Here is a 25,761-nt window from a genome sequence, read left to right on the forward strand (position 1 = left end):
TCTATTTAAAATATGTTAGTACCTACAGATCAACTTCATTCTTTGTACAATTTTTAATATCTGTATGATAAGAATATATATGGATATTTATATTATTTATAAATGCTTTTAATAGATAAAATTAAAAAAATATTAAGATATTTATTTATTTAATGGGTAAATATCTCCATTAAACCTACGTGAAAAAATTTATGTATACATTCCCTTAATGGAAATACAGGATATTTCCAATTTTTTGTTATTACAAACCGCATATCAGTGAAGATCCTTGACTATGCCTCTTAATATTTGCATATAAGTTTCTTTAGGGACATTTGAAATCACTGAGTCAACTTATATAAAAATACTAAGGGATACTGCCAAACTGCTCTCCAAAACCAATGCACCAATTACATTCCCACAACCATGTGTGAAAGTAAGCATTGCCCTTATAGCTTCACCAATATTGGAGACTATCAAGCCTTTACATTTTTACTCTCTGATGGGTGAAACTATATTATTATTTTATTTTGCAACAACAATTGTGCAGACAAAATAAATTATAACTGTGGCAATATTTAGCTAGGGCATATGAAAAGCAAACAAAGTGAGAAACTACCAAAATAAGAACTCCTATACTCCATATCTTGCCAGCAACTGTATTTACTGATGTTTCCTCATAACTACATTTACTTTATGAGTATTTTAAAATAACACGCATCCTGAGTAGCTGAGGGAGGGAACAGGGAAGAGGTAGAACAGCAGACAAAAAGAGCCAAGGCCAATAGAGAATTTCAGAGATGAAAGAGAAAATAGTGGTCATCTCAGTGACCCATTTCTTTGCAGATAAGGAAAAAGACAGCTGCACACTTGTAGGCGGTGCAGGGACTCCAATCTTCTTGTTCCCAGGCTGGTGCTCTGTTCACTATAATTGTCAGGCCCAAGCCGGTTTGGCTCAGTGGATAGAGCATCGGCATGTGGACTGAAGGGTCCCAGGTTCGATTCCAGTCAAGGGCATATGCCTGGGTTGCAGGCTCAATCCCTAGTGGGGGTCGTGCAGGAAGCAGCCAATCAATGATTCTCTCTCATCATTGAGGTTTCTATCTCTCTCTCCCTCTCCTTTCCTCTCTGAATTAAATAAAATATATATTTAAAAAGCTAAAATAAAAGTCTGTCAGAAGGGAAGTCAAACTGGGAAAACCTAGAAAAGGAGATTGAGGAAGAGAAAGACTAAATGAAAGGGAAGAACAGCCATTTTTAATTGGCCTCTTAAAAACGAAAAGAGGCTTGATACTTTAAGCGGCTTATGTAACAGTGCCATAAGGATGTCAAAGCAAAACAAGGCCTGCATGCTATGTATCTGCTCACATATCAAGTGACTAAGTGACATAGCCCTCAGGAATTCATATGCTCTCTGCAGGTACGCTCCCTGGTGCTAAAGAAAAAGGGAGGGGAGTGTCAAATGTTGTCAATGTCCCTGCAAATTCTAGATCAGATTGAAAACTGTGATTTGTGTTTATTTTTGTAATTCCTTTTTATTTTCCGTGTGTGGATTTCAAGACTGTTAAGCTTTTATGGTGACCTTTTATCAGTGGATTTCTAGTCTTGAAATAAATTAGGTCTTATAAGATTTAGAATCTTCTCTTAAAGACTAAACCAAAGAAGTTTGAGAAAGGGATGAATTTCTCTGCATGCCTAAGAAAGTCTCTTAACAGTTCCAAGGGACTAAAAATAAAGATCAGAATAAAAACTGACTAGCAACCTATTCTACTAGATTCACTTACACATGTGGTTCGAAGATAGGAAGCTGACATCACAGTTAAGAAAGGTGTGGGCCAAACTGCAGTAGGTGAATAAATTGTGGTTTTAAAAAACCAAAATTTCTGTTTCCCTTTGCTTTACATAGTTTTTTCAACATGACATATTTTATTTTATCCAGATCAAGCTACAAATTTAAGGCAGAATCATCCACTCTCTAAAACCTTTATGCCTTCTTCTTACTCCAGTTCTTTACTAATTCACAAATAGGCATTCTCCACCCTAGTTCAAAATAGCAAAACAAATGTCTCAGTCAAGGCATCCGTTCTAATTCAGAGCCCAAAGAAGAGACCCCTGGGGGATGGGTCATATGGCAGGTTGAGTACTCTGATGGCAGGGGTGACACAGATTTTAAAACCCTCTTTCTGGTTCCATTTCACCTTCTTGCCATCAAAAGCCATTCTGCTAAAAACTTCACAGTTCTCCCAAGAGCAGCAGGCCCTTCCCATTAGCACCTGCTACCTAGGAACCACTGACATCATTTCTGAGTACACTTCTCAGGACTTCTTGCCTCCATCCTATAGCTCCCCAAAGGTGAGAGTGATAGGCTCGTACTCTTGACTACACTGCATGTGGTGCTACAGAAAAAGAGAAAATTCTACATATAGAGAAGAGAGAAGGCTGGATGTGTCACAGATGATGAAATGGGTCATGTAAAAGGTTTCTTTCATATAGCATCTATCAGAAATTGCCAAACCTTTGAAAAGCCAGAGAACTTCCCCCTCCCTCACCCCAAAATATTAACGTGGAATCCCAAAATATAAAAGCTCCAAAAGTAGAGCTACTCTGGTTAAAAGAAAAATCTCCCCTTCCTCCTTGAAGTAGCCTGCTAGGGCACTGGTAGTGATCCCCAAGGAAACCTCACCCGAGGGACCTGGGTCCTCTCTAAAACCTAAAAGGAGTTTTCTCCCTTTTGTCAACTGATTGGCCCTTTAGTTGTTGAAACCTTAAGGACTAAAGTTACAAGCATATTGATAATATCTTTTTATGGTTGCATTAGGGTGAAAATATATGTCATTACTTAAGCATAGTATATATCGTAATTTGGGGGGGGGGGGTGGCTTATTTGTGAATGGACAGACTACGGAACATCTGATTGTTTTTGTTAGAGCTGCGTCCAACCTCCACATTGTATAGGTGGGGGGCAAAGGCCCCAGAGAAGTGCAGTGATAAAGTCAGGTTTAGAAACCAGCTCTCTCCTCTGACCAGTCCAGAGTACTCTTTGCTACAACATATTTCCCCTAATGATCCCTTTCTGCCTGCTTTAGGCTCTTCCATCTTATTTCTTCTTAATTGAGATGTTTCCGCGGTTAACAGGCTGCTTCTGTTATCCCCACTGGGATGTAATTCCCCACCACATGGGTCTTGGTATAAAGGCTGTACATCTGAAGAGTTAAGTCTCATCCCATGGCACTTTATACATGCTCTTGTAGTTACTATTTCCAAGCTAGGCTGGGCCCACGAGACATGCAGACTGGCACTTTACACATACATAATTAAACACATAAAACCTTGAATTAAGAGCTTGTACCTAAAAACACCACCGTTCAATGTGCTTGACCTGTCTGGAAGCCATTAACTCCTCGCTAGCTGGCCTGTAGGAAACCGAGGTTTTATTTACTTTTCCATGATAGGCAGATTACAAAAACAAGTATACCAGCTAGAAAACATCGTGGGCTTAAGTAAGATTTGTTCCAAAAAAGTGTTGATGACATAAACTGAGAAAGAGGAACCAAGGTCAGGTATAGGAAGCTACAGGGAAGAAAAGCATCAGAGTCCACATTGATTAAACGTTTCAAAAATACTTGTTCTATTAGCCAAATGTCCTGCAAGGTTTACCCAGTATTTATTCTGGCATTTTGCTTCAAGAGAGCTCCTTCCAAAACCCCCGGCGGGCGCCAGGGAGGGCAGGCAAGGGAAGAGCTGCACCAACAAGCCGGAAAACAGTCCTTTCTGAGCTCCATCCCCTGTGTGGCTAGAGCTCCATCCCCTGTGCCTTGTGTCTGAGTGGGAAAGCCACCGCTTGTGAGTAAAACCACCGCCCACTGCTAAGGGTTGGAAAACTGTGCAGCAGCCTAGGAACACAGCAGGCATGAGCTACGAACTACAGCCCATGACCACACTGTCAGTGCTGCCAAGCGTTACCCTGACAGCCTGGCTAAAAGACTGACCTGCTGGGATTTGACAGTGGGGTGCTGAGAGGGGTAGAGGAAAGGTTATTAAAGTGTACATTTAATCTCTTCCTCAAACCATGGTCCTTATTTTCATCAGAAGCCTAGACAGAAGCACTCATTTATACCCTCTTTCCTCCTTCCATCACCCCCATTCTGTTAACAAAGCACCATGGGATTCCCACCTCAGTTAACACTCAGCTACCTCAAGAATCCACTCAGTGAAGTGGCTGTTATTGTTATTTCTATTATAAAAGACTATAAAAAATATACCAAAATGTTGGAGCATGGTTATCTCTTGAGTGATGGGATTAAGAGTATTTTTCTTTTTTTCTTTTTCAGTCTGTTTTCCACAATAATGTATAACACTTATTTTTTCTTCAACAGTAATTATTTTTTTAATGTGGCTCATCCCTGGCCTGGTGGCTCAGCTGGCTGGAGCGTCATCCCATACACTAAAAGGCTGAGGGTTCAAGTCCCAGTCAGGACATATATCTAGGTTGTGGGTTTGACCCCTGGTAGGGGTGCGTATGGGAGGTAACTGGTCGATGTTTCTCTCTCACATCAATGTTTTCTTCTCTCTCTAAGAAAAAAACATCAATAAAAACATGTCCTCGGGCGAGGATTTAAAAAATAGTGTGGCCCAAAGAAAAAGTTAATTCCTCAATAAAATATTAGCAAATCGAATCCAACAATGTATAAAAATAATTTATACACTAAACCAAGTGAGATGTATTTCAGGTATACAAGACTGCTTCAACATTTGAAAATAAGTTCATATAATCTATCATATATCAACAAGCTACAGAGAAAATCACATGATCATATCAACAGATGCAGAAAAACATTGGACAAAAATCTAACATCCATTAATGCTAAGCACTCTCAGCAAACTAGGAATAAAGGAGACCTTTCTCAACTTCATAAAAACATCTACAAAAAATCTACAGCTAACATCAAACTTAACGGTGAGAAACTAGAGTTTTCCTTAGGCAAGGATGTATCCTCTTACTACTCCTTTTCAACATTGTACTGAAAATTCTACCTAATGAAATAAGACAAAAAAGAATAGACAAGGTTTACACATTGGGAAGGTAGAACTTAAAGCTGTCTTTGTTCACAAACGACATGATCATCTTTGTAGAAACTGTTTCGGATCTTTATCCTACCTCCAACTTGTTCAGATCCTACTTCCAACTTGTTCTAGGCCATCTTTCTGTCCCCTTTCATCTCCACTTGGCCCTGAATTCCTGACTTTCTAATCTTGACCTCAAATCCCACGTTTGCCCTTCAGACTTAGTAACTACATGCACCCCTTACTCCCTCCTCCTTGGTGTTTAGACCTTACTTTGTCTTATCTAGTCTTTGGCTTGGTTTTGACTCCCAGAAGAACATTCTCTCAGATAGGAACCCCGTATTTCAGGCAGAATACTCCAGCCTTTCTCTGTTTCTGTCAGAGTGCTTCTTCCCAGGACAATAAATGTTGGTACTTGAGCCTAAGTACTCTATTGTTCTTTAACAGCTTCGTGCATATGGCTCTGTAATACGCTTCTTCTGAATCTTTCCCTTTCGTGGACCACCCTCCCCACACACATAAATATACATGCAAACATGTGTGGGCACACACACATCAGAGGCTCAGGACTATGCTTCCTAGAGGCTTTGCATGTGAAAGATCCTAATAAACACTTGAATTGAATCTGTTAATCAGCTGTGAAGTGGAAAGGGAGTCCTCAGCTGAGAGGTAGTCACAGCAGACTGACAAGCAGCCCTTAGTGCGAGAGATGGAGATCTCACCACTATGGCTATGGAATCACTGCCAAGCATCCTCTCCTCCCAAGGCTGCTTGTTCATGCTGTCAGCTGCTATGACTTTATTGTCATGACAACTTTATGTGTAACCCAGTGTCACGGCACTGACTGGATGCACCAGAGAACAGCTCAACGGGATGCTGGGCTCTTTTCGAATCAATACTACTGCTTGCTCTTAAGATGCTTCTCTCTTTGCCTGACCCCAGGGTGGCAATAGAGAAAGCAATCACAAACTTCTGAGCATCACTTTTCCTGAGTGAACAGAAAAAAAAATTCTGGGTAACTCCCCTGTAGAAAAAGTAGAAAAATGAGTCTCCAGAGAAACCCAGGACCCGTAACAAATAAGTGAGAGCATCTAATCCACCGTGTTTTCTTGCTTTCTTTTCACTTTAACCTGGGCATCAACTAGAAAGACAGCTGTGTAGGAAGTGGGAGGTGAACACTGACCCTGAAAGTTTCAGGGGCCAAATAAATAGGAACTACGCTACTTTAAGTGTCTCAGACTTGAATATTCAAAGAAAGGCTATTTCATCTACTGAAGATTAAATTAATTTTAAAATAAGACTCACCCCTCCACTTCCAATCCACTCTCTACCCAAACACCTTCCCTGCAAAGCCACAGTTGTTTGTAAACTAACAAAACCACAAAACCCACACGACTGCCTACCACCAGGAATACTCAGGAAAGGGCACCGACATACAGGTCTCATGGTTTCTGAATCTTTTCTGCTACAGAGGAAACAGTAAGGCTCAGAGTTTGCTGGTAGAGAAAAGAGGGTTGAGTCCTGACTGCCTCTGCTAACTATGATTCTGAAGCTCAGAAAGGTAAGAGTAGGGGTAATACTATTGTTCTCACAGATATTTTGTGACATTTACACAAAAATAATACGTGGGAAGAACTTAGGACTCTCTGGGCACATAGGAACATCAGCAGAACTGATGCAGATAGTAACTGTGAACATCTATCGGGCGCTTCTCATGTGGTACCCACTGAGCTCTCACCGAGAGAGCCCCCATTAGCCTTCTAGGAGAAAGGCAGCCTACCACACCCTTGGGAGTGCAGATTCTGATCCCCCAAAGGAGCACAGGAAGGACTTTCGCACACATCCCAGGCACTGAAGAGTAAGGATGTCAATCAAAAGCTCCTTATCTCAGTTTCAGTAAATGGTCACAGGCTGTCACAGGGAGAAATGGCTACCTTTTCTAGTTTGACAAGATCAGATATGGTCTACTTCACAGGAAGTCTGGGTCGCATTCGGCTCCTCAGCACCTACACAAGTCTGTAGATACAGTCAGCTCCTCAACCTCACAGCTTGCCTGTCTCATACAGTAGGTCCCTGAATGATGTCATTTCGTTCAATCCCATTTCATCATAATGTTGTTGAGATGCCACAGAAAATGAACTCTTGTTTATATCAAATAGCCTGTGATAAAGCTGGTTTCCTTATACGTCATTTCACTTAAAGTTGCAGAACCTGTCGGTGACGTTAAGTGAGAACTTACTGTATTTCCTCTCTGTGGAAGATTGAAACCCTATTACACACCCTTAAGCAAGCTAACAATCTGCTTACTTAAGAACCATAGGGTTTGTTAACTAACTACAGGTGCTAAAATACTTTTCAGGCCCCCAAAGGCCATGATACCATTATTCCTCATCTCCTCTACAAAAGTTTCTGTTTTCAGAGTACCCATTAATAAAAATATAATATGATTAGTCCTATTTTATAGATGAAGCTGAAGTCTCAGACAAATCAAGTCATACAGAAAATAAGTGCCATTATAGAGACTCATGTCATCTGACTCCAATGTCTGTGCCCTTTCATCATAAAAGTAGAGGAAATCATGTCATACTCAAAATATTTCCCCCTGACCAAAAGTCTGAACAAACTCTATATTGGTATTCTATTCCCAACACATCTTCTACAGATAAGAAGTTAATAACTTCCTATAACTACTAATAATTCTATATAGCAATCACAGAAAGGCAATTTATTGGCTTCATTAGTGCTGTGGCCTTGGACAAGTCATTCAACCTCCTAAATCTTTGTTTCTTCATCTATAAAATGGGTATTATAATATCTAACTAACCAGGTTGAATTAGAAATTCAGAAGGTATCACAGAATCTATGTCACCTACTACAGAAATAAACAAAAGCCATTCAACAAGGGGATGGTCATCAATTGGATCACTGGGGTGAATGAAAATTCTCTACACAGACACAGAGATTTGATGGATTTTGCCATTTGGCTAAATGCACACTCAATCACACAAGAGGTGTGGTTCTCAAATTTTATGTTTATAGTCGGCCTTCTGTATCTAGAGTTCTGCATCCGCAGATTCAACCAACCAGGGATCAAAAATATTTGGAAAATAATGTTACATTGCTGCTGGCGTGTACTATGTAGTTACGTCTATGATGGTTGTGTCTGTATTGGATATGTACAGACTTTTTTTGGTCATTATTTCCTAAAGAATGGAAGCATACCTTGGAGATATTGCGGGTTCAGTCCCAACTACTGCAATAAAACAAGTGTGGGGCGTCCAGAAAGAGTCACCCCAAGATGTGCCTCTGTGATATGCAGATTGTGTTGAGCTAGAGGCAATTTAGCTTCAGGCTCAAGAGAAACTTCTGCCCCTCCTTTTAACTGCCTAGAAGAGCTTGAAGTAGGGGCCTTACCCATAATAAGAGATGATCAGTGATAGCCTTTCCACCCACCTATATGGCAGGGCAAACTTTTATTTACTAAACATCTGCTCTTCTAATCATCCTGCAAAGACCCTGTGAAGCCCCCAAGGTGCATTACCTCATCCCTAGCTCAGAATGTCTTAAACACCTCAATCCCCCTTTTCTGTCTCTGAACCTTTCCTGCATGTGGGGTCTCTGACTCACTCATGTATGTATTAAATTTGGTTATTTTCTCTTGCTAATCTGTCTCATATCCATTTGATTATTAGACCAGCCAGAAGAACCTTGAGGGTAGAGGAAAGTTTGTTCCTCCCCCACACAAATATTGCAATAAAGTAAGTCATAATCTTTTTGCTGGTGGAGGGTCTTCAATTAGTAAAAAAACACATCTGTGAAGTGCAATAAGGCAGAAGTGCAATAAAAGGAGGTAATATGTCTGTATGGTATAACATTTACACTTTACTAGGTATTAAAATACTCTAGAATTGATTTAAAGTATACCAGAGGATGTGAGTAGGTTATATGCAAATACTACACCATCTTATATAAGAGACTTACTTGAGCATCCTCAAATTTTGGTATCCATGAGGATCCTAGAACCAATTCCCTGAGGATATAGACTGTATATTATAGAGGGAAGACTGTATATATACATACAAGCACCTACATACAGACCTTAGTTGCACTGTATCATTTTGGCCTTAAGATATCAAAGAAAACACCTTTTTCCTTAAGCAAACCTGTTTCATTTCCTCGCTGAATGAAAGGTTGAACAAGAAAGAGGGTAGGAGGGGGAATGGGGAGAAGTAGATCCTTAAATAAAAGTCTGGGTGATTTTTATCACTATTATCACGGTGAAGTATTACATCTAGGTACCCAGGCCCCTAAATTAAGTGTCAAATACAATCCCGCACTGGGAATGTGAAGTGTGGCTGCTATCAGGGAGTCCTGACAGCTCCACTCCCCTCTTCACGGTGGCCACGTAATCATCCCTTCAAGCTTTGGCAGAGAGTAAATTATCAAGTCTCCGATCGGTGCAGAGAGGAGCTGGAGCAGGGGGAGAAGGGCATCACAATGTGTTAATTTTATTAAGCCATTTAAAGCTCCATCGCTTTGCTTTCCAACAGCACTCCAACCCACCAGGCAGCTCAGAAACCATGTCCACCCTAGTTTTAAAATGCCCGGATTCTATTTCCTCGGTGCTTCAGTGAGGAACTCAGGGGCTCCAACTGAAAGAGAACAGCCAGAGGATGAAGCTGCAGGACAGGGGGGAGTAAAAAGGGAACAAGAATCTCAGTGGTGTTTACTTTAAACTGGGGATATATCCCCTAATGTCTCTTAAATGGGACACAATTTCTATTGTGACCCTTAATTTCTTTTAATTTGGCACCGGGCAATTTTGCCATCTAGAGGGTTTGCTCCAAATAATAAATATAATTGCTTCTTTGCATTGACTTCTTGTTTCTATTGCGAATATATGGACACACAGCTGCACAATCCCAAGGCAGATTGCTTTGACGTGAACTGGTAATAGATCTACACTCAGCTAACTTCAGGCAAGGCAGCCATGCAAGGCCCAGAGTCAACAGTCAGCCAAGGAGCAACACCAAGGGGTCCCAACTGTGAAGCTTTAACTCAATTTTCATGCAATTATCATTCAAAGAGGTAGCATCAGCCCTTTAAAAATAAAACATACATACATACCTGCAATCTGTAAGTGTCACTAATCCTGGGAAATGCTAACTGAACAAACTATGTTCCTCTACAAGGATTCAAAGGTCTCCTGAACAATGGGATTGTAGGGGAGCTGCCCCCATGAGCTCTTGCCCTTCTGGAAGCAGTGGTGGTTCTCAGGAGGAAGGAGGAAAGCTTTCACAGGCTATTGTACTAAGCACTTTAAGTACAATAATCTTCCTCACAACCATATGAAGTATGTACTGTTACCCCCTATTTTGCAGTTCAAAAAATCTGAGAAATAGAGAGTTGAAATAAAGGATCTGCTCAAGATCTCAGAGCTGGCAGTGCTGGAGGGGCCTGGCCCAGTGCAGTATTAGTCCAGAGCCCGAGCTTGTAATAGCTTCCAACACTGCCTCCCCTGACAGAAGCTAACACCAGGCCTCATACCCTGGTCCCTGTCCAGAAGAGGAAAGGAGAAATACAGACTGTTCACTGCTGACACTTCAAGTGATTCAATAGTAAATATCTTCCTCAGCAGCTTTATTGGGTTAAATTCACTTATCACACAACTCACCCATTTAGAGTATACAATTCAGCGTGGGTTTTTTTTAAATGTATTTACAGAGCTGTGCAATCATCACCACAATCAATTTTAGAACAGATTCATCAACCCTCTCAAAAACTCCTTCTCCATTAGCAGTCATCCTCCACCCCCATTCCTCCATCTCCCTCAGCCCCAGACAACAATGTGTCTAGTTTCTATCTATAAATTTGGTTATTCTGGACATTCCACATAAATGAAATTATGCAATTTGGTCTTTTGTGAATAGCTTCTTTCACTTAGCATGTTTTTTGAGGGCTATCCTTGCTGTAGCATGTACCAGTAATTAATTTCTTTTTATTGCCAAATAGTATTCTGTTGTATAGCTATACCACATTTTCATCAGTTGGGTTATTTTCATATCATATACAGTATGAATAAGTGTGCAGTTTTTCTATCCATATATATATATATATATATATATATATATATATATAATCTCCAAGAATAAAATTGCTGGGTCATATGGCATCTCTGTTTAACCTTTTGAGGAACTGCCAAACTGCTTTGCAAAGTGACTGACTGCAGCACCATTTGACATTCCCACCAGAAATCTATGAAGGTTCCAGTGTTTCCACATCCTTGCCAAATGAACAAAACTTCTCTTTATTTGGGAAAACTATAGAGCTACGACCTAAAAGCTGTCCACCAGCTCCAACTCTGCTATAACTGCCTGGGTGACCTTGGGCAAGAACCCTCACGCTCTTGGCACCTCAGTTCCTTGTCTATAAAGTGGGGGGGGGGGGGGTTGGAAAAGATGGCCTAGACTTCCCACTGAGCCCACAGCTATTCACTCAGTCACACCATGTGAGATCCCTGACCAGTGGGGGAATAGGTGCTGTGAAACAGGTAGCTTGGGGCTGACTGCATGGCTGTATTTTACTCTGCATTAACTCAGTTATTACGGTGCCTCAGACTGCGACACTATCATGCCTGCCTCAAACAAACAAACAAACAAACAAAAAGACCCTCACAGAATCTGCTTATTAGAAGGAAAACCAAAAAATACCTTATTAGGTGAAATTTCCACTTGGCAATAATGGCAGATTGGCCGTCAGAATTTTAGTTTTCTAAATTGGGGCTCAAAAATGGAAGTGGATTCAAATAATAAAAAAGTATGTACTTACAAGGAACGATATTAGGTGATAAAAGTAGGATACAAACTATATGTGTGTGTACACATAATAGTTATATATATGTGTATATATAACAATTTCTATCTGAAAGGCAAAGCACATTTTTCTATCTGAAAGACTAAGTACCGTAATAGTAACCAGTTTTTTCAGAGGTGTGTCTGAAAGTGTGATGTATTCCCCATGTGCATCAGAATAATCCAGGCTGCATATTAAAAAAGCAGATCTTGGCCCTGGATGGTGTAACTCAGTTGGTTGAGGGTTGTCCCATGTACCAAAAGGTCACTGGTTCAATTCCCAGTCAGGGCATAAATCCCGGTCGCAGGTTATGTATGGGAGGCAACTGATCGATGTTGGATATTTCTGACATCAATGTTTCTCTCCCCCGCCTCCTCCAGTTCCTGTCTCTCTCTCTCTAAAAAAAAAAAAACCAACAATAAAAATACACTTTTAAAAAAAAAAGCAGATCTCAGAACTACCAAACTAGGTGCTCTGGGTGAGGCTCAAGAATCTACATTAAAAAAAAAAAAAAAAAGTATTCAAAGTTTACAAACTGTTGCAGATAGCAGAAGAAAGGCTGATTTTTTTCTTTCTTCTTTATACTTGTCTGTATTTTCCACATTTTTAAATAGAGAACATGTATTACTTTCAAAACTGGGGGATGGAGGAAGGGAGAAGTTGTTTTGTTTTGATAAATCAGGGAAATGGTGAAGAAGAACAAAGAACTTCTTTCTCCTCTTGCCGCTGACCATGCGTCTGTAGAGGATAAAAAGGGGCCACATTTGCTTCTGTGCGGATTCCATGCCTCAGAGCCTAGACAGAGGCTGAGAAAGCACAGGTATTTTCCCATTTGGTGTCCTCCAGCAATAAAGGGCAGCTACTGGAGCACCTGCCTGAGTTCTGCAGGCAGCCAGGGCTAAATACTCTGGGGCTGCCATGGCTCCTTTGCAATTGCCCCACACTGCCTGGTGGGAAAGGCTATTTTCCAGTCCTGGGACTGCAGGATTTATTATGTGTGGATGCGGGATCCAGTAAAGGGAGGCAAAAGAAGGATGTGAGGGGAAAACAGTCAATGAAGAGTCCTTGCCAGGGATGACGGGCTATATGTAGATAGAGCTACTCATCCATGTGCTCAGCAATAGTGTAGTGGGGCAGAACCTGGAGTAAGAGAACTCTGAAGTTGAGTCCTGTCTCACCACTTACTGGCAAGCTAGTTAACCCCTGTAAGCCTTGGACTGCTCTTCCATAAAAGAGGGGAAATGATATTTCTTTCCATAGAATTATTGTAATAAGATAATGCATATCTATTACTTTGTGCCAGGTACCATGCTGAAAGGGCTTGAAGACGCAGATATAAAATAAACACAATTCATATCTTCCAAAATTACTATTTACTTCTCTTTTATGAAAAGCACAGAAATAGGTCGATAGTTATAATAACTCTCCAACCAAAGAAACACTTCTGAATGAATCAACTTGGTCATCAACTGAGGCACTTGAATTCTCTGCTTCAGTTGGTTGAATAAACACTGCCTCGGTAAATGCATCTGTCTCGGGGCAGGGCAGGGACAGGCCTGGCTTGACTCTGGTGAGTAACAGGACACTAATAATAAGAATTCAAATTATATTTTGCATATATTCATTACTATTTGTACATACAAAATCTATCATTTTAATAAAGTCTGATTAGCACAGGAGAGTGAAGAACTGAGCTGTGTTCCACTTCAATGATAGTGGCTATTAAAAAAGATTGTAAAGTTTACTTGCAATTATAAAATGCCATGTATATGCTAAATAAAAATAGCAAAATAAGAAAATGAGTCTCAGATCTATTAAACTAATTCTGTGTTGCTAAACAACTATTTGGTTTCACACTTCAGTATGAGCACCTTTAGAAATTGGAGAAAATAAGGAGGGGAAAAAACCTGATATATTTTAGGCAGCCTTAGTATAACCACATTCCATGTTAATACCACTCCAGTCAGACAAAATAATGTGAACCACTTGGTTCAGGTTTTCTTCCAAATATATTTTTATTGATAGCAGAGAGGAAGGGAGAGGAAGAGAGAGATAGAAACATCAATAACGAGAATCACCGATTGGCTGCCTCCTGCATGCCCCATACAGGAGATTGAGCCCGCAACCCAAGCATGTGCCCTGACCAGGAATCGAACCGTGACCTCCTGGTTCATAGGTCAATATTGAACCACTGAGTGAGCAACACCAGCCAGGCTGAAGACACTTTTTAAAAGAGTAACTTCTAATAAGATTAGTATAAATTTGAGATACATAACTGTGTTTTTAACTGTTTGTTTCAAGCATGCTAGCTCTAGGAAACAATGAACAGCATATCTTAGATGGAAAGAAAAACAACCAGTATATAATAGAGAAAGTGCCTACATAATAGGAGGTTAGTTTGAATGAGTTTATCATGTTATGCTTTTGGTTCAATGCTTTCTGAGAGACTGGGCAGGGAGAAGAAAGGGAATCACTGTGTTTTCCAAGCTTCAGTTTCCTCTGAGTAAACTATGAAAGATAACTGCCTAGTCACTACAAAGGAAAGCTATAAAGAAGTCAGAATATTTTAAATTTCTTAAAAATGCACACACACACACACACACACACACATGCTCTGATTAATTGTATCTTTTAATTTTCCTAAAGTCTATCGTAATTATAAGAAATCTACAGACAAAATCCTGTTTTGTGAAATAAATGTTTCTGAAAAGTTTGGCTGAAAAGGGTGTTTGCAAACTGGATCCTGTCAAACACATTAGGATGTCTTATTATTGAAAAGACCACTTCCAATTAAACTAACATTGATTGTTATTAAAAAACAATCTCTTTTCACTGTATACAAAGTTCTAGATTTCTTGAGGAATGCTCCCTTTGAAACAGGGCTCGCCATAGGCACATGCCTTATTCCTTTGTCCTGTGCCTTATTTACCAGCCATCACTGGCCCTGATTCCTGTCCTCAGGTTCACCCCTAGTGTCTGGGACTTGGTGTCTCCTGCTGTTCCCCTGGTGTTTATAAGTCAGCCCACTCTAGGACCATGGCTTGGGCCTTGATCATCCACTTCAATCCTGACCAGAAGTCCTCTCCCTCTTTTTGGCTTTGCTGTTTCTCTGTTGGACATGACTATTTAAAGGGATCCTGTCCTCTCAAGTGTCCTGAGCTGACTCTTCAGTCCACCTCCCTTCCCTATCCCCTACTCCTTTGCCACCTTGGCTCAATTTATCTGTTTTTTAAGCCTGGATTTTTATGTATTTCATTTTTTTCAAATTTGAAATCACTTGAACTTATTTATGAGGGGTTTTCAGCTGTTTACTAAAAATAAAAAAATAAAAATAAGAGAGTAGGAACATAGCCAAGGTCCAGCAGTCTCTAGTCATTCTAGGTCTACTGAATCAGAAACTCTGGGTTTGAGTTTAACCCTCTGTATTTTAGTAAGTCCTCCGGGGGTGATTTCATGCACACTAAAGTTGAAGAACTACTACTCCAAAAGCAAAGAGGGTATCTGATAAATATTTTGGACAAAATTAGGTATCTCAGTAAGTCTATATTATTGACAAAGAAGAATGTCTAAGATATTCTGTGTAATAAAACTATAGGTAAAATGTAATTTAAAAAAATTGTTAGAAGTGTTTTTCCACATGGAAATGTCTAGTAGGTTATGCAATAAACTGTTGAAGTGTTTAACTTAGGAAAAATTCATTTTCCTTTTCCTCTATGAATATCTGTGTTTTTAATCTATAAGTATATACTATTTTTAAATTTTAAAAAATGTTTAATCTAGGCATCCTTCACTCCTCTCTGGCAACATTTGCAGGTAAAAATTAACTCAGTCCCAGGAGACTTCAGTGTCTGGACTAATAAAGCTTTGTGCTGCTTTAGGGAATTCCAGAGGAAGTGGGGTAGAGATAGTGCTCAGAGCTCCATGACTCAATCAGTGTTTCTAGGGAAAGCTGTACCAGGAAATGACAGGTCAGAAAGCCTGAGAGATTCTGCCTTTCTTAAACAGGCCAACTTCTAAAAAGGGATGGTGGGATTCTGAGGGAAAACAGAACTGAAAACCTAAGGGGTTGCTTGGAAGACACCAATTTATTGCTGGGAAATTGTCTTTGTTGCAGAAATTCTGTATTTAAGAACCCACTTTTCACCACCCCCCATGGTGTGATCTGGCAGTCATTCTATCATTGTATCATGCTACAGACTATTCCTTCTTCAAGCTGGCTCCAGGTAGATACAGCATATGCATATGACAGACTAAAAAGAGGCTTAAAAATAAAACTGGTTGGTGGAAAATAATCCATGGCAAGATAAAGAAGATAAAAGAGAGGTGAGTGTGTATAAACATATCCAAGATCAAGGAAGGTCCTAACAAATATCCTTCAGCTTATGGTGCATCATGGGAAAATCCTGAGGCTTCCACAGTTGCTCTCACGGGACCACTCAATGCTTTCACCTCTGGCAAGTTTCCCATCAGAAGTATTATGCATATTCGTAGAGGATCCCAAAGCACTTTACCTGTATTCATCATCATGTACAGAAGTCACTCAGTGTAATTGTACATATCCTCTCCATCTTCACTGCCTGAAAGCATGTGGATGTGGCAGAAACAAAACATACAGTAGAGCTGTTGTCCCAGAAACCAGAGAAACTTGGTAAAAAAAAAAAAAAAAAAAGCAGCTTCCAGTGGTCTTTAATAATTAATTTATTCATCTTCACCAAAGGAAAACTACTTATACCAGGGATCTTTTTACAATGAGCTAAGAAAACTGATAAATGTTACCCCTGGAACCCTAACCACACCAGAAGACAAAAAAATTACCAATGTCCCAGTACTCTCAATGCTGTGTGAAGAGAAAATTATCCTGTGATTGGTGACTGCGGCCCACTTTTGAAGAGTCTGTCATTTTCTGTGACTCTGCTTCATATAGTATTTCAGAGAAGGAAACAGAGGCACAGTGTCAACATACGGTAGCAAGGAGATGGAGGCTTGGTCTGCAGCATGATATAAAAGATAGAGCACAGGCCTAGAGTCAGAGTTTGAATCCAGCTCTAAATTATACTAGATTTGGGGCAAATGACCCCACCTGTCTGAGCCTCAGTGTCCTTTTCAATAATATGGGAATAATAAACTACTTTATAGAGTTGCTGAAGTAATCACAAGTATGCAAGAGGGAAGATGGAATAATGAGTTAGTGTTTAAGGGGTACATTATAAAGTTCTGGAGGTGGATAGTAGTCATAGTCACACAACAATGTGAATACACTTAATGCCACTGAACTGTACACGTAAAAACAGTTAAAAAGGTAAATTTCATTATGTATATTTTACCATTATTATTTTTAAAAATATGTAAGCCTCCTAGCACAGTGCCTGGCTCTTACTCAGTATGTGTTCAGGAAATGCTAGTCTTATTCCACTTATAAAGAACTTTAAATGAAAGAAGAAAAGGAGGTGTGAAAAGTCAAACAATCATGCTCCTTTCCCAATTTAACTGTGAGCGGCTCTGACTCTCAGGCTGAGCCAGCTGGCACCCCTACCAGGTAGTGCCACAGTCAGTATCAGGGTAGGAGAAGAGAGGCTGTGTTAGTCATAATCCCTCCAGCATGTTCAGTTCGCAGTCCACCCCCACCCTAGTATGGCATCTCCCAGAATATCAATCCTACAGTCCCAGCATCTTGCAAAGAAAGCTGGGAAGTTTAAACCATTTCCCAGACCAGACTCCAGGTCATGAGGACAAAAGCATTCGCAATGAGAGCTGGCTCCTGTAAGGTGGGGAGAGACAAAATGCTAATGCTGAACACCAACTGGATGGGTCTGGAGCCTGTCCCAGTCCCCAGCACTAAGCTGATCAGTATCTCAGATGCCTTTGGCTGAATTTAATGGACACAGAGGACAATAGTCTCAAAGACCTGGTAAAGGAAAATTAAAAATGCACTTGTCTGCAGTTCAGAGGAAACAATTAATGATTATGTGTTGTACTAGTAAGCCAGAAAGTACAGAAAGGGAAAATAGATGACTTATCTCTAAGCATATTAGCACACTGCTTTTGATGGGCAGGCTTCATTAGATCTTGATGCAGGGTTCTTTTTTTCTCTCTCAAATATATTTTTATTGATTTCAGAGAGAAAGGGAGAGGGAGAGAGAGATAAAAACATCAATGATGAGAGAGAATCATTGACCAGCTGCCTCCTGCATGCTCCACACTGGGGATCGAACTTACAACACAGCTATGTGCCTGACTGGGTTCACAAGTCAATGCTCAACTCCTGAGCTATGCCAGCTGGGCTTGGTGCAGTGTTCTGATAGATGATTGTTAACATCCCTCGAATTTAGCCCAAAGAGAATGAAATACAGGTTTCCCTGTTCCTATGAAACTTTTGTAAGCTGAAATGGCATAACACAAAGACACATTTACCATTCATTTATATGGAAAATATTCTTAGTGTTTCCAGACCCCAAAAAATCACGTACCAAATCATACTTAATAAGCTTATTTACCAGTTTTACACTAAGTGAAACACCCTTAGGAGCTCTCTGAGGCTTTTCTGATATCTTAGGACACATCTTGCTAACGGATGCACAAAATAAATGGAGATAAAACACAGATGCTCACAGACACAGTCAAAGCTATAGCGGTGGATCCTGGGATGCTGAGTGTAACTCTTCAGGAAGGAGCTTGGCAGGGCCACTTGCTCCTCAGGGCTGTGCTGCCTCTAACAGCTCCTTGCAAAACAAAGGCTGAAGGCTATTTTCACTTTTCTTCATAAAAGCGATAAAAGCGAAAATTCTCTCCAGATTTCTTTCAGTTAGTGAAAACACGTACTACGGCAGGTCTTTCATAAAAAGCAAAGTTGGGTAAAGTGAACTTCCAAAAAGTGGGAGATACACGTACTTGGGGTACGAATAGTCAATAAATTCCAAACAATACTTACTTTAGGGTCTGAGCTCTTGAACTTTAACCTTTCCACCAATTCTATCATAGCCGCCTTTAATCCGCCAGAGTCTTTGCTCTAGAAAAAAGAAAAGTGGGGTCATTAGCATTTTGTTGCGCTCTCGAACACAATCAGCATTTCATGGGACAATGAAATGGAAAGCAATTTTTTTTTCTTAGCCAAGAAAATGAAACAACAAGGGGGAGCTGCGTTGCCCCTCTTCCTCTTCTCTCAGGATAAAGAGGGCCGGGACATACATTGCCCAGTGACCTGGAGTGAAAATTAAATGCAATGTGTACAGGCTGACTCGCTGCTTCATCTCAGCGCTCAACTGTACCAGTGTTCACTTAGGGCTGGGCTCTGCAAAAGAGATTTCCTTCTGAGATGTCTATTTAATGACCTAGTGATTTTTATTTTGAACTTCTACACACTAAATACTGAAGTATGTAATATTAAACATTCTTAGAAAAACAAACTCAAAGACAATGCCCCGAAATATCATTGGAAATGGTATTACAGTGTGCTGGTTGAGTACAGGTTTTTTAGTCAGACATAAATGGTTTCAAATTTGGGGTCTGCCATTAACTAGTTGACTAACCTCTGGGAAATTATTGACCTTCTCAAAACCTTCTCCTTCCGTAAAATGGGGATAATGAATAGACCTATTTGGAAGCTTAATTGACATAGTGTTTGTAAAGGTATTAGCACAGTATGTGGTACACATAAAGTGCTCAATAAATGTCACCTACTACTATTACTGTTATTCCAATAAAAATGTAACGTAAGCCACAAATGCAAGCCATGCATGTAATTTTAAGTTTTCTAGTAGCCACAAAAATAAAGTGAAATTAAGTTTAATATATTTAACTTAACTCAGTATATCCAAAATATTATCATTACAACATGCAATTTCAACATGAGGTATTCAAATTTTTTTTTCATACTAGGTCTTTGAAATCTAGTGTGTATTTCATACTTACAGCCCAATTCAACTTGGACTAGCCATATTTTGAGTGCTCCAAAGCCATATATTGCTAGTGACTGCTGAATTAGCACAGATTTAGAGCATACTAGTAGATTCTAGAGCCAAAAATTCAAGTCCCAATTCCAGCACTAGTGTATGACCTTAGGCAAATCACTTAGCCTCTCTCTTATCTGTAACATTAAGTTAAACACAATATCTATTTCATAAAGGTTCTAGTAAGATTAAATTAGCTAATATATATCAAGGTGCTTAGAATAGGGCCTGACACATGGTAAATGCAATAGATGTATGAGACTTTTTAAATTATTGTCTGTCTCCCTCACAATGTTTTAAATTCCTTAAGGGTAAGCACCACATTTTTTATCTCTGTATCTGTGCCCAGCATCAAGAAGGTATTTAAAAATGTCTGCTGAATAAAAGAATGAACATACAAGCTTAAGACATGAATGTCCCAATAATAATACATGTATGCGGCACAATCTAAAACCACATGAATTAGTTTTATTTTCTAATCTCAACTCCTCTAAGGGATAGGGTAGAATCATCACCCTCATTTTACTAGTGACAAAAAGGAAACATGAAGAAGTAAAAAGGTTACCATTTTTATGGAGCAGGGGGAACAATAAAGAATATAAATATCTGTTCCTTAAAATTGTCCTCTGAATAGGTGATATTTGCCAAATATGCAGAACCAACTCCAATTCCTCCAAAACAGGAAATATGTACCTCGTAAGAACCCATCATACAGATTAAAATAGACCACAGGCTAAATCTTTTGTTCCCCATTTAACCTCCTTTCTCTCCCAAACCTATATAGAAACAATCGGATGTAAGGTGACTAAGGCAGATACCCGCTTTAGATGTGCGCTCCAAACACAGCTTAGTTGACATTCCCATTTTAGCTGTGGTTCTAAAATTTAATAATATGTATGTTTAAAATGATGGTTTACAACTCTCCAAATTTCTTCACCAATTTAAATCTTTAACTTCTGTGGTATCACAGTAGACAACTGGGAAAGGAATCTGGAGGTCACATACCAGGGAGTGGGTGAGACACAAAGAACCTAAAAACGGGTTAAGTTGCCAGACACAATCTTGCTTTTATGAGATGATCAGACAATAAAGCCTGTCTGGTGATACCATTCCTCTAACCTGTTTCTCATTGGCTGAACAAGCAGGTCACTTGTCCCTGGAAAGCTCTCTTCTCTCACATCCCAGCTGCCAGAGCCCATTTTAAGCTCCTCAGCAAAGAGCCCTGATATATTATGACTTTCTTCCTAGCTCTAGAGCACAGACAGGAATGTGTGAAACTATGCCTTAAAAGATTCAGAAAGGAAACAGAACGATGAAGGAATCCCTAAGAAGCAGACAGCCTGTTTGCAGGCAGATGTGCCTTGTGTGGAGAGATAAGGGAACCCTTAGCCTTCTTTCATAAAAATACAGTGTGTCAGCAGAATGCTTTCTCCTTTTAACAAAGCATCAGCAGCACTGCCTGCCCAGGGGACAGAGAGGGGAGGTACAGAGACTCTTCCTTCAGGAAATCCACCATTCCACCTCCCCACCCCACTCTCTTTGAGGATTTGTCTCAAAGCTCAATTGGGGTCTATACTGAGCCAGCTATACTCAGTTTCTAACTGGATGGTGAAAAAACCTTCCCCTGTGGCATTTTTTAACCCATAAAATAAGCAGGTGGTCAGAAGGGAGAGGCTCCTCTGGGCAGACCTCTTCCTGACAACTGCAGGGCTGGATAGGAGTACAAATGGAGGACCCTGGCCCCCAGGCCACTATCTTTCTCTTTCCACACCCCAGTCCTTTCCTTACGAAGCCTTAAACACATTCAAACTAGTACACTTAAGTTCTGGGAACATCCCTCTCAAGTAGTTGCCCTTGACCACCCTGACCTTGGAAAGCACATATCAGGGGTGGGGTCTAATGGCTTGATCCATCTTTGGGAGGATGAATTTAGAAAGAGGCTCTGCAGGTCCTGGAAGCAGGTTCAATGCAATTCATCAGGTAATTCTTAGATCCTTGGAATTTGGAGAGTGGTCTAGAAGGAGATGAATATGGCCAAAGAAGGGTCCTCTAAAGCATGGGGCACAGGGCAGGGGCAGAGGGTTGTCTAGGTCTAAGGTGCTTTTGAGTATGAGCGCCCCAGGGTGGTATCGTGTTTTAGTTAATTGTTTGCAAAGGACAGTCATCAGACAAAAGGGAATGGGAACAGGAGATTGTATCCTCATACTTCTCTACCCTGGTGGAATAGAACAGCTGCCTCTGAAACCTGTATTCAAACTGAGAAGAAGACCAGAATAGTAACAAAAGGCAAGCTAATTCTAACCTTGTAGAGATTTGGTTCCATAAATGGGCAGATTCTACTCTGTCAATTCTTGGGGCAGGCACTGTGAGAGGCAAAGAAATCAAATTCTCCTGATACTTGTCTTCCTCACCTCCATCCCACACAGTGCATTCCAAGAACATGGAATTCAAAGTGAGCATATCTTGTTTATGCACCTCTTTCCTCCCATACAAGAGCGTAGAATAAAAAGAGACAAGTGCTATGTTGTGACACCCTCCCTACTCCTCGAGTTTGATCAATCTGTAGAGATGATCCTGGGAATGAGTCATAACACCAAGAAAAAACAAAAATACCTTATGTGTAAAGATATTCTTTACTCTCCAAAGCACTTTCATATGATTTTCTATTGGTATTTCACAATAAACCTAAAAAGTAGTATATTCTCACTTTATATCTGAGAAAATGGCTGGTGGAAATAAAAAATGCTTGCAGGAACCCCCAAATTGCAGACACTCCTTCTTTGGCATTTCACGGTAACACTACTTCTTAGTGTATTCTCACTTCATAATGGAGGGAAATGGTTCTGTGGAAGTCAAACGATGTTCCCAAAATTATAGAGCTAGTAAACAACAAAACCAGGATCAGAAAGATCCAAATGAGAAAGATTAAAAGTACAACAGAAGAGCTTGGCATCAAGAATACACAAGAAAATACATAAGGGATTCCTATAAATAAGAAAAAGACCAATGAGCCCAAAAGAAATCCCAACAAAGGATATGAACATTATAGAAATGTCAAATGGCTAATAAACATGAAAAGATGTTTTAAAAAGCTCAAATTACTTAATCAACATATGTCTCATTCATTATATTGAAAAAAGTTTTGATTTGATAGTATCAAGTGATGAGGGGCTCTAGGGAAATGGAGACTTTCATATGTTGCTGATATAAAATGATAAAGCTACTTTGAAGTCACATGCCTAGCAAATCCATTTCTCTCTTTCACCTCTTGAGAAACACTAGCACATGTGTCTAGAAGGCATGCACAAAAATATTTATTGCAGCACCGTTTATAATACTGAAAAATTGAAAACATTCTAAGTATCCATCAATAGTGGGTGACTTGCCCTAGCTGGACTGGCTCAGTGGATAGAGTGTAGACCTGCAGACTGAAGGGTCCCAGGTTCAATTCCTGTCGAGGGCACACACATCCCTTGACCGGAAGTAGCAGGCTCCTCCCTGACCCAGGCCCTGGTTGGGGCTCCTACAGGAGGCAACTAATCCATGTGTTTTTCTCACATTGATATTTCTCTCTGTCTTTCCCTCTCTCTAAAAATCAATGAAAAAATATCCTCGGGTGAGGATAAAAGATAAAAATAGTGGGTGGCTACATAAATTACAGAATTAACCAACTATAAAATATGATATAGCAAATCAAAATAAAGTAATCTGCATGTACCTGGATACAAGACAAGACATAATATTGAATTAAATGTGCAAAATGCTATATTCATTTTTTTTATAAAACCACAAAACTCTTATTTTCTATGGGTGAAGTATATATGTATATAAAAAATTAGAAAAGCAATGATTTGAGGGAACAGTGTCAGGAATAGTAAGTAGTAGGAAGAATCTTAGACTTACCTAAATGTATGTCTACAAAGGAAAGGGAGGAGAAAAGGAAGGACAGACCTAGAGCTTCTTCGAGTGCTTCTCTCCATGGGTTTGCCAAAGTATAAATACTGGGACTCCATTCCCTTTGCACTGAAAACATATGAACCAGCAGGTATTAGAAAGAGAGAGAGTTCTTTACCTGGTGTTCATGTATGGATTTCAGGCAGTTTGAAATCCCCAAAACTATATGCAAAATGTGAAATGTACATGCACTTCTCTAGGAAAAGGGATTTAGCTTTCCTTAGAGTCCCCCAAAAGTTTAACCTTCCCATGGTGAAAGGAATATTACACAAAGAGAAAGGAGATCCAGGTTCTATTCCTGGTTCCTCCACTAACTGCTATGTGAACTTGGATGAGTCATTTTATATCTCTGGGTTTCTGTTTCTCCATCTGTAAATGAGGGAAAAGGGACAAATCAGAACCTACATATATGCAGCCTGCAGCCTACAGAACTTTTTGGGTCTTTCTAGTGCTGTCCCACACAGTATAATGGGAATTTTTTAATTAGTTGCTAATTTAAAAATCAGGAGATATTACATAACAATAAAATGTTCTAGCTTCTTTTGAAAACCTGAAGGTATGATTGTACTGGGCTCCCATTCCCACATAGCAGCAATTAGCTGAAGCTGAATAGCAACCATCACTTTAGCCCAGGCAAGCTCTCTCCAATTTGTCATGGTTACCCTGGCTTGCTTCTCTCATTTACATTACCTTTCTCCTCCCTATAGACATCGAAGTTGCTACCCCTGGAAGCAACTCTCTCTGAAGGTTTTTTTGTTTGTTTGTTTTACCTTTAAAGGTCTTTGTTTGAACACCAAGAAAGTTGAGATGTCTTTCTTCATAGAGGATTAGAATATCTCACAAACACATATCTACCTATTCACCCCAAAATACAGAAATAAAATAGCTCATTCTAATGTAAACATCCTTTGAAAATGGGCGAGGGGTGAATATGGTAGGTAAAGATGGCATAAGAACAAGCATTATTTCTTGACAACCAGTCTCTGTACTATATGGGAGTCAGTCGAGTGCCAGTAACCATGTGGGTACCAAAAGAAATGTCTTGTGTCAGTAGAAATGTAACTGTAAGTCACTTAAATATCCTCAAATGGCTCCTAAGTATTGAATCAATATTACAAAGATTCAGAGGATGTTGAGTTCAGAAAGAATATTGGCTGCCTGTTTTGTGTTTTTCTATCCCACTGGCCTTATGTTGGTACCATACTTAAAAAAACAAAAATCAACCCAACTTTCTGTCATTTTTACAAACAGGTTTTGTTTGAGAGAAATAGTCAAAAAGGCTTGTGAGACAATATATCAGAAGCCCCCCTAAGGAATCAAATAATAAGCTTATTTCATCTCACATCCTCTACATTCATTATTTCCTCCATTGGGACTATTGTCCACTCAGATCTTCCCATCACTGGCTTTAACTATAACCAGGTCACTTCCTCAAAAAAGTCCTTCTCAGATCTTAAACAGCCTCCCTCTAATTTCCCCATCCCAATCACTCTCTTTCCTTAATCTAGTTTGTTATTCATAATACTTAACCTTATTTGAAATATTATTTATTACTTAACTTGCTTGTGTCTATTTTACCCATGCAATATAAACTCCATGAGACCAGGGACTTAGGATTGTTCATTGTTAAATTTCCTACTGCCCAAAATACTTCACCTAATTGAATAAATAAATCAAAGTAAAAACAATTATTGCACTAACTTCAAACAATACATAAAAATAACTTAATACTCTACTTCAAAGAATTGTGGTAAAATTTAATGAGCTAATATGTAGAAAGTTTACAGTACAGAACCTGGCACATAATACATTCTCAATAAATTTTATCATTGTTATTGTTATTATTAATTGAATAACAATATTATTAAGTGTCTACTAAATACCAAATACTGCGCTAGAGAATACTGAATGGAAAAAAATAAACAAAACAACCTATTACTAATAAAAATATTCTATAAAATTTCCA

The 25,761-nt window shown here is 39.6% G+C and overlaps 1 protein-coding gene across 2 annotated transcripts in view; it reads right to left on the bottom strand.

The window, feature by feature from the left end:
• TRIM44 (tripartite motif containing 44) overlaps nt 1-25,761 on the bottom strand; it is an 81,423-nt gene that overhangs the window by 46,058 nt on the left and 9,604 nt on the right. For both annotated transcript variants that reach the window (XM_080643157.1, XM_080643158.1), the window contains exon 2: nt 18,824-18,901. In XM_080643157.1, the coding sequence (XP_080499283.1) occupies nt 18,824-18,901 (78 nt within the window). The remainder of the gene's footprint in view (nt 1-18,823; nt 18,902-25,761) is intronic.

The sequence above is a fragment of the Plecotus auritus genome (genome assembly GCF_963455305.1).
Source record: "Plecotus auritus genome assembly, chromosome: 9".
In the NCBI taxonomy this organism is placed as follows: domain Eukaryota; kingdom Metazoa; phylum Chordata; class Mammalia; order Chiroptera; family Vespertilionidae; genus Plecotus; species Plecotus auritus.